At 34.9% G+C, this 11,018-nt stretch overlaps 1 protein-coding gene and 1 pseudogene across 1 annotated transcript; both read right to left on the bottom strand.

Annotated features, from left to right (window-relative positions):
- Positions 1-759: 759 nt before the first annotated feature.
- On the bottom strand, positions 760-3,761 carry LOC138320087 (uncharacterized; annotated as a pseudogene).
- A 1,047-nt stretch (positions 3,762-4,808) lies between these two features.
- LOC138319731 (UDP-glucuronosyltransferase 1A9-like) lies at positions 4,809-5,751 on the bottom strand. Its single transcript, XM_069262869.1, has one exon. The coding sequence runs from the start codon at positions 5,742-5,744 to the stop codon at positions 4,809-4,811; it is 936 nt and encodes a 311-aa protein (XP_069118970.1). The 5' UTR covers positions 5,745-5,751.
- Between the last annotated feature and the right edge of the window lie 5,267 nt (positions 5,752-11,018).

The following is an 11,018-nucleotide window of genomic DNA, read 5'->3' as shown; positions in this document are numbered from 1 at the left end:
TGTATTTTAATCAGATTGTATTTTTTGACAGATTCTAATTTGATTCTGTCTGTGATCAAATAAATCATTAAGTGAATAAACACAATTGCAACAACTATTTCGAATGTAATCTTTCTCATTTAACATGTAGGTACATGTACAAGTAGCTTACTTTCGTGCGTTATGGTTTTTATTTTTATCAAATTTTACTTCGATCTAATTAACACATAGTTAAAAACGTGAATAACACTGGAACGTAAATAGTTTTTGACTTTCATTGAAAAGAAACTCGGCGGTTTGCGAACAAAAAAAAAACAAAAAAAATCGCTGCATAACAAATGGGACGTTACGAAAATGTTACCTACCTACATCAAAATTACTAAATGAAATGAAGTGAATAAGTAATCTCCAAGTTCAGTTTATTTGACGAAGTAATTCCGTCAGTTGGGCGGCATGCATGTTAACAAACGTTCGAATTATCAAAGTGACAAAATAACACAGTCGACTATGTATATATTAAATTTTCTTATATAAGCACGGAATCGCGTTTCTAGTAATAATTTATGTAAAATTATGTTTTTCCTATCCAAGGGGAGGGATGAAAAGTGAAATGACATTCCTATTTCTAATCGTTGATTTTTGTGGCGGCTAACAAACCGGGAAAATTCGTGAAGTCCACGGTGGAGACAGGAATTAGATGGGCTATTTTCGTAATATATAGTGGCTATACACATCAATTAAACTAAAAGGTAATAACAAGAAAAAAAAAATTATTTCCAAATCAAAAGATGTTTTATTCAACAGAAATGATGAAAGCACCATACAGAATAACGATTAATAATATCCGTAGTCCATAAAACAATTGCCGTAAGAAACACGAACTTTCCTAAATGTAATGTTAAAGTTGTTCGTTAAAAAATTCTTAGATTTTGAAGTAATGTCTAGCAGTGAGTGTTACGACTTTACATTTGTGGAGTGAGTATGGTAGTAGCCCGAGGACAATAGCGTAGGTCTATACTGATCCATTTACGTCCTCCCTCCGCCGTATCATCAGAACTCCATCTTTGATAGGAACCAACACCTGCATCATAAACACAAGGTCCACACATTACTACCGTAAATAAAACAACTGGCATATAACGTGTAATGTAAGAAATACATAAGTATATATTCGTATACATATTGCTATAATAAAGAGTTGATTAAGACACAAATACATGTCTTCCAAGTATGTTTAATTAAGATCGCCTGCCAACAGTCGCAAAACAAGATTTCAGATATAAGTGAACGGATTAGCTTTTTGTATTGAAGTTTTTTTTATTATTATTATTATTCTAGACATAAGTATCACTGTTATCTCAGAATAATGTCAAATACACTTATTTTCGATATTTAAAGTCTATACAGATTCTTAAAAATAATTTCGGCGACGGGAGTTGGGATTAAGAATCCTAAAAGTAGCACAATTCTTGACATCAATAACTGACTTGCTAACTGGGAAACGCGTCATTCGACAAAAGAGTAATGACACATAACTGTCTGTTCAAAACAAAAACAAAATATTACCTGACATAATGCAGCTTACCTGGTGAAGATCTTTGTTCTTTGAGATAAACTCATTGAACTTGTGTGTAGTTTGACCCATTTTCATTTCGTCCCTGAGGTAAGCGGAACCCATGAACAAAGCGTTGTCCATCAGAATAGTCCCCCCGGAAGATAACATGTTGTTATCCATTATAACCTGAAAAGCAGAACATCTGACGAGTGAATTATCATCTTAACCCGGCGATGCGTGATGCCAAGAATTTGGAAGATTTTGTTTAATCTCGATTAGCTTCCCAATAAATGGCAATGGTCATTTGTAAATGACTACACTGAAGGCAAGTAGTGAATGCTTGTGGTTTTAAAATCACACATGACAAGAATGGATCTTTGTATTCAGCTAATATGACTTGATTCCTGATTGTCCTACTTTGGTTGTTTATTTGTACACATAACTTACCTGAAAGTAATCGAAGTAGCTATCTTTATCGGCATCAAAAAATATGATATCAAATTGTTCTCCGTCTCTCGCCAGTTCTTTCATTGTACTAAGCGCTGGTCCTGAGAATAAATACTTTGCTAGTAAATCATTGTACTCAGATTGTTTACCTCATACTTGTTTTTTATTGCTTATTTGGGCGAACATTTTGACATAGTATTTTTTCTTCAGTAATCTATTGAAAACCACCAAATGTCTTATGTACATTTATGTTAAGATGGAGACATACCTGCAGAAATCACTTCACAACTGCTAATAACACTGTAACAATGTGAAATGAAACTTGGCTTCATGGACAGACCGTATGTACTCATTTCACTGCAGTACTACCAAAAAGCATTTTCAGCTCTTTTTTGTACTTGTAAAATACAAAGTATTGAAATTCTCAAAATGTTGGTAATTTCTGGTGTTGAATAAAATATCAAAACCTATTCTTGATTAGTCAGTATGAAAATTACGGCACATGAAATATTAACGAAAATATTCTGTATTGATATGGAAACTCATTTACAATAATTACAAAGGCTTACCTCCTTTGATTATAACTTTCTTTCCATGTGGCGATTGGTCTAAATATTTGCGCGCCAGATTTTGTATGATTGACTGGATTTCACATGAAACTACTATGCCGTCTGCTGGAAGAGCTTCCGCCAAGGATAAAGCTCCACATCCGGTAAATAGTCCTAATTCTAGGACTTTCTTAGCTTTGCTCATGCTCACCAGAGTTTTGAGAAAATTCCCTGAAAGAAGATAAATTTTCATAGATCTAATAAAACACAGAAATTGGTATTTCAAAAATAAGATGAAACGTAGATTTATGGTAAAACTACATGCATGTTTTTTTAACAACAAACGTTACCTTCTAATTTTCCCGATGCCATTTGTGGAGGCATGAAAGGAATGATTCCATCGTTGTTAAGTTGTTCCCACGGATGCTGTGTCGTTTGATCTATGATATAGCGGACACCCTGACTGGTAGGGAGGTCATATTCTCACAATATTCATCCCGAGCCTCATAAAAACAGCAAAAGGTGTGGAACGTTAGTTCAACTTTCATTTGACCAGGTATTCGTAGTATACGTTATGTATTTGTATTAAAGAAAGACAAAAAACTTATCCACATCAGATTGAAATAAAGAAGAAACAAATATATATATTACGACATAGATATTTGTATTGACATTTCGGAACGAGATGAAACAGACGACAATGTCTAATTTAGATTAAACATGTTTTAAACGTTTGTATGGTATAAAACACGGAAGAGGTCTTCTATCAATGCAAAAGCAAGTGCACCGTCGTTAAACCGTTGAATTATCATAGACATTACTATGCCAAGATATACTAAACATAACTCAGAATATGAAAATGTTAATCCAAAACAATAAAAAAAAGAACAAAAGAAGATGACCTTTCTCCAAACCACTTCATTTTGAAGTATATCATCCATTATAATAACTATCTAGATCAATCTATGAAAACTGCCATTACAGTTACTCACCAGTATACTGCAAAGACACCGCTCGATTTGGTTTTGAACTTCGCGAGGGACACGATGCTGTTTTGCCATTTCTTCAAGTTTCCATAAATGCCTGACAGTGGGATCAAGATGGAAATTGCTGGAAGACATGGCTCCTCTGCGAACAACAACATCAGCGGTGATACCATTATTATAGTATGTATATGCCTTTTATTATCATCTTGACACGTTGAGTGAGGTTGGGCTGGTTTGCTAAATATGTAGTGTGTCATTATAATTTCTGCCTTATACTGTGACTGAATGTTCTAAATATTGACATATACAATTGTCGCCCGTGTATTTAAAAAAGTTTTAATTGTTTGCTGTCCTTTTAACATCATATCCGATGAGCTGTCAGTTCTAAGTAAATACTTTGAAATTAAAGTTTACTCATAATCCATGGTTTATCTTTAAACCCTCACTAACACTTACATAAAGTTTGACTGAAGATAGCATAATGATTTGAACTCATAGCTCCAACGTTGTAAATCATGAGATATTTCTTTCAATATCTAACGCAATCACTTTTGTTTGCTTTGTTTTGATTGCTTTAATGTCCAGTCCTACGAACGGTCAGAGTCATTTAGAACCTGTCATCTTTAGATGACTGAGTAAAGCGGTTATTACCTGCAACTGTCCCACTTGGGATTATTACTCGCGACCCAGAGGTGAAAGGGTTACGGTTATGAATATGATTATAACGAATAATTCATAACGAAATTTCTACCAACATCCAAGGACAGAGAAAAAGGGGTGCATCAGAAGACTAAAGAATTCAGTAATAATCTTAAAATGAGATATAATGAGAATAAGTAAGGAAATATATAACATAGAATACTTACACTGTGGTTAAGACGGCAGCCGTTCCTTGATCTCTATACCAATGTACTGCCCAATGTTCTAAATTATAACCTCCATTACTACGTGCCCGGTATCGCCAGTCATGCGATACTGGTATCCGAAGATAGATGTTTAATAAACATTATGGTAGAATCAATGTGAATTGATTGTGCAGTAACCTAATTATTGATATATTAACACACACTACACTGATTTTGTCTATCGTAGTGATAGTTTGGTAAGTAGTTAAATACATGTTTCATATATATCATTAACACAATCATATTACATGTATTTAAATAATTCCTAATTACCAATTGCAATAAAAACACGTTAACACCAATTAAGTGTTTTCTTTACTTTATTTACCAAAATGGTAGCAAATTGATTAAATTAGTGAAATAACTAAACCGATACCAATAAAAATTCTCAATGAATTTTCGCTTTCCTTATAACATGTTTATCGATGCTTTTAGAACAGACATATTGCCAGCATTTAAATATCTGAACTAATAAATAGATGATAACGAAAATTAACGTGGTCAGACCCATGAATACGTCTAGGAGATAGTACTGATACCAGGGTATATCTGTACAGTAGGAGTGAATGTACGTGTCCCCGTACCGCATCACGTGGTCTATCCAGTAAGATGCACGCTGTAGGGGAGTCTCCGATCGACCATGGAATATATGGGAGGCATTCCTGATGTTGTATAAGTATTTCTTGTTTGTGGTAATACTAATAAGTGCTGTCTCTATATCCTCGACGTCGAATGAGCAGAACTCTAGAACAAGTCCATACTGTCTTTGTCTCATACGTTCACAGTTGTAGTACTGGTCAGCGAACAGCGGAAAACCTACCATGGGGACCCCGTGGTACAGAGCCTCAAACTGACCGTTGTTGCCACAGTGAGTGAAAAACGCAACCGTCTTATTATGACCTAAAAGGTCATTTTGCGGAATCCAAGGGGAAAACATAACATTGCCTTCAAGATGTGCTAACAAGCCATGTTTAACGATAAAATGCAAGTCATGGCGTTGTTTAAATGCTTTGATTAACGTGTCCATTCGATCGGACGGGAAGCCATTTAATCCACTTCCAAACGATACGATAACTGCGCCAGTCTCACTAGAATCCATGAAAGACTGAAATTGGTCCGATAGTATTTTGGACGGTTTTGTAGATATTCCTCCTACGAATGCAACGTGGGGCAAAGACGGTTTGGGATAGTCGATGAGGAAGTCAGTTTCTACCAGATGAAAAGAGGCTTTTGAAAATAACTGATTTGAGGTAAGTTTTTCCCGGTGTGGCGTATATTTTGCGATATCGGGAAGTGAGAATAGGTAGCTTGGTGCTAACTCCATTGTTATAGACGTAAACACATTTTGCAATCTTTCCAAAAAACGCATTTTATCACTTACAACAAAACGAAAATAAAACGGGGTTGTTGCTGGTGAAAATGGTATTCGCATTCTTACGGGATCGTATAGAACACCAAAATATATGTAAGGAATGAAAAGATTATAGGCAAACGATGTGAAGCATTCGGCTAGCGGCATATTATCAATAATTGCTAATTTAAATTTTCTGCGTTTTATTAGTTTTAATAGAGTAATGTCTTTGTGAAAAGCATCACATGTTCTTACGATATCCCATTGCTTCGAAAGGCTAGGTCTTTCGCCATTCTCTTTAATGTAACATATGTCTTTCGCTAATTTTGTTTCCGCACTCTTAACATCAACTTTGTCAAGTGCACCAGAAATGACAATATCTATAGACGCGTTTGACACGAGTTTCAAACTGGTAGCAATTGGTCTTGAAGTCACAACAGTGGCTTTATAACCATATGTTTTAGTGACGTGATTAACAACATCTATCAGGTTCCGTGTATGGCTGAAGGTCGGACAGGCCAGAACCAAGAGGTGTCTTGCAAGAGCTACGTCCTTCTGCATTATCACAATGACACATGTCAACAGGATATATCCGAACATTGGCCTGAAAAAAGACAATAGCAATAGAGTCCTTTGTATTCTTTGATCCAAGCGAGGTATCAAAATTTATCATTCGTACATGTAAAAGATTAATCCTTGCGATAAATCACATTAACTTTAAACAGTAATAAAGTTTTCAAAGTTATAATAAAATGTGTTATCATTATGTGGAAAAAATGTTCCGCCTCCTCCAAAATCAAAATAATCAATATACATTGTACCTGATATTTCTGCCAAAGCCAAATGTAACACAAGATGCAGTTATCTTATCAAGTCTTATCAATGGCATTTTATTGATGTATTGATCAAAAGTATCAAAATAAGAGACATGTGTTCAGATTTTGTTCAGATACTAATTCTATCATAATGTATAATATCTGAATTTAATAGCCACAACATATGGTTCTATTTTGTATGATAACATGAAGGACAATGTCCTGAGGTTAAAAGCCGGTCACCTAAAATTTATAGATAGGGGATGGTTCTATTAAGGCAAAATGTATTAACACTTTTTGTCCTTTTTGAATCTGATAGGAAGTGTTTGGTTAAGCCAATTAAAACATTGGGAGTAATGATCAATTAGTAGTACATGTTAGGACGACAGTACTTTGCAGTCTCAATTTAATCGTTGTTTTCAGGCGGGACTGTTTTAAACAGTAAGCTTTACGACACTCATCTAGACATTTAACATTTTATGTGCAGTAGAAATGACATGTGAAATAGTTTAATATTAAAGTAGGAATAATTAACAATTATCCGGTCGCTTAGCCGTATTCAACCAAGCCTCGTTCTCGTACACGCACGTGTACTCATTAAATGTCGATGCAATGCAATACAATATACAAAACGTGCAGTACCCAGGCGGTTTGATTGCCAGCTGACAAGCCGCAATTGGTTCACTAACAGAAAATGGTAAGGTCGAAAAATCTGTTTGTAAAATGTTTTCATGTGTTACCAGTGGAGTGATATAAAAGTACACACTATTGGGGTCCACTCTGCACTGACGATCGGACTAAACTAAAGCTAGAGTTAAATCAGTATTCAAATACGGCAAATAAACCGCACGTATCAATTGGTAATAAGAGAGACATCATCATGCATTATATAAGAATCCTTATCATTCAAACCGGTTGTGTGGCATAACAAATACGCCCCAATATTAATTTGATGTAAGACGGTTTTGTAAAAGATGCGGGTCGGTGTATAGTGTTAAATACGGTCTCTGTCACTCCGTAGTTTTTCACAACTGAGACACGGGTTCGATTCCTGGCCGAGACACTCGACAGGAATCATATGTGTATTTCCCTGTTCTTCTACAATATCAAATAAAAGGTAAAAATAAATTAATACTAGGACTATGTAATGTTTGAACCCTTTTTCATCTTCATATCCATCATTTTTTAAACTAAGAAATTGTATTGTACATTGGATTTCAAATGTATAGTACATCACTGATCCAATTATAATGAATGTTTTCTGGTTTTGCAACTTCAGTTGAATAGTAACCATCCGAAATATACATAACTTACGCAAATTTGAAATTTTTGTTATGAATTCCTGTTTTGATCGTTTTTGTCTAAGATACAATAAACAGCAAACTCGTACTCATCATGTATATCGTTTGTGAAATCTATTGTAATCCTTTGTTTACTCACCTCGACATTCAATCTGTGTAGATATGTATCTAATCCGCGTGTTCCCCGTGTCGGTAAAGTTATAGAATGTGACAGAGAAAAAGTTACTACCGTGTAATAGCCATATATAGGGACACGTGATGGGGAGAAACCCAACCTGGTGGCAATTAAGACAGATGTGCTGATGTTTTAACACCAGAACGGAAATGTTTAATGCCCTATTTCATACACATTATATCCACAAACAAAATGAAGCATTCCTAATATGGATGTTGATGGGTGGTTATTTTTAACTGCTGCGATCGCTATTTAAAAACATTTGCTTCTGAGAAAATAGACATGAAAAATCTGCTTCATATTTTGAGAGAGATTAAGAGATATTTCGTAGGCAAAATAAAAACAAAAGAACTGAATTCAGACATACACAATAATTAACTAATTTTTATTGCACATTAGTGTTTGGTTTAGTGAACTTTGGCAAACAAAACAGCTGTAAATTATTTATAAACGTCTAAATTAGTGTTATACACTTGTTTCTGATACTATAATGATAGGTACAAATGTACTTTAATTTGAATAAAATTGGTAAAATATCAAGCGTAATCTGCTGGCCGATATAAAGACCGTTAAAATGTTCGGGGGAGTGGGGCTGTTCCTCTACACACTGGTTTGTGTTGTTGGTAAGTTATCTCATTGATCTACTGAGCCCTCGGCTGGATTTACACTGACGTTGGATACTCTGAACATCAATATTGTATCTTTATATGTAAACAAACTTCATTTTTCAAAAACTAAAATGCTAATATAAGTATTGATTATTATCGTATTTGCATGCATATGTGCCTAATATACACAGTGTACATTTGCTATCTACATAATCAGTCAGCATGGTGCGCTAACGAGTACCATTAAATGTGTAGGTAATGCAACATATCTTAAACACCATTTCATGTCGAAAATATTAAAACCAGTGCTTTTAAAAGTGTACGAAACGAAAAGGACGCAATTTTAATCACTTTGCATGTCATATCAGGAATATTTTGTTTTGCAGTCCCTTTTTGAAGTACAGCCCGAAATTACGTTACGATTCCTGCCAATAGTAATGTTTATTATGTAAACATGATGGGTTCCTGTTACGTCGACATGAATCGGTCTCCTAACCTTAGACCACTGGCCCATGACGTCACATTCGACATAATGGCGTATGAACAGATAACAATGGAACATCACGGTAAATTTCAATATGTCACCGATGAAAATATACCAATGCGATAGAGACTACGTACGAAATATAACCGGTGAGCCATGGCGGTTTCCTGCTTTCGTGTGTAGATATCAATTTATTTAAAACGTCATATTGTATGCAGTTACTGCATTGATTCTTGTTCCAATGACATCGCCAATTTGACTATGTGGTACTTTGTTGTTTCTTTTTTTCATCACATGATCTAGCGCTTGACATTGGTTCCAGAATTGTTCGGTAATGTGTTAAAAGCTGTGTGTTTATTTCCATAAATAGTTTAGTTTTCATAAAGAAGTGAAAATTTCTGTTTTTCAATTATACAGATATCGGTGTTGAGTTCCAACTCCTAGATAAGCAATATCTCAGGTTCCACACAGTCCTACGTTTTGTGTTCTACAATGAACAAGTAGGTCCTAATTATACGAAGATAATACAATCAATTATTTAAAGATTTTGTTTTGTTTGCATAAACATTGGCATGTCAATACTAGTGACTTTTCTGACTTTTAATGATTTCCTGATTGTGCTTATGTGACTGGAAAACTAATACAGGTATTTCTCTCATACCTACGGGTGTAATACGTATACAAATGTACTAGTTGTCTCATGCAATACACCTGTTGTCTAAGGCTATGTTACATGGTTACCCAAGCAATACAGCCTCGTGACGCCACAGCGTCAACAAAATTACTATGTTCTCGGTATTATTTTTCGGCAACTTTTTTTTTCTATAAAAGATGCAAACGGGATTTGCGTTGGAAATATCACGCAATTTTCATTTATGCAGACTTGCAGTCGTGGTTTTCTTCGATTTTTTTTTCAAAATGACGGGATTACATAGTTATGAAATTGCAATAAAACATCGAGGTATGAGACAAAAATACTCTTGTATATGTGGATATGAAGGATAGGGATATTCTACCCTCGGGATCACAAAATGTTGTAAAATCCTCGGCAAGCTTCGAGTTTAACATCATTTTGTGACTCTGGGTTAGATTATCCCTTTCTATCCCATCGGACAGAGATATCTGCACTTCCGATGAGGGTAAGCTTCCTCTGTCGTACACAGGACAAGACAGTCTGTACACATAGAACATATTCGCGTAATAAACCGGAAGTTGTAAACCGTCATATGCATATAAAAATTAACATCACGCGCGTGCTGAATTTTGACCTAATGATAATCGCAATCGGAAATCTTCTTACTTCAGATATTTTTTGTTGATTTCTACCTGGTAAAAAGACTTATTTAGTTGGTTTTCATACAATATTAGTAAGTATATCTATGACTGTGAATATTTCAAAATGGTTTAGATTCTTGTATTTCACAGTGCAACAGTTTAAAGTTTTTGACAAAGTAAAATAGAAATCTCCAATTTAATTTATTGATTATTCTTGGGTGTTGTATTTGAGGAAATTTCAGGGGCAGAAAAGGGGTCATTCCCTACCTAGAAAACAGGATAGGTTAGACAGTTGTGAATCGCTTCTTTGGGTAGAGATTTCCCTGTCCTACCCTCAAGGTAGGAAAGATCATATTTATCTTTCATATCCACACAAGAAAGAGTCTTGATTCATGTTGTAGGACTATGTGAATTACCTGAAAAGCAGCATAACCAATCCGTTGAAAAGAAGACGTTTTGGAGAAAATATCACCAGTCTATTAATTTATGTTTTTATCAAACCATTTCATTAAATATCTTATACCAAAGTAGAAGTTTGTTTTCCTTTCTATAACAAACAAGTCTCATGATATACAGCTCCGTCTGCTAT

The sequence above is a fragment of the Argopecten irradians genome, chromosome 3, assembly GCF_041381155.1.
Source record: "Argopecten irradians isolate NY chromosome 3, Ai_NY, whole genome shotgun sequence".
Lineage (NCBI taxonomy): Eukaryota > Metazoa > Mollusca > Bivalvia > Pectinida > Pectinidae > Argopecten > Argopecten irradians.
This window is presented reverse-complemented; position numbering and strand designations above follow the sequence as displayed.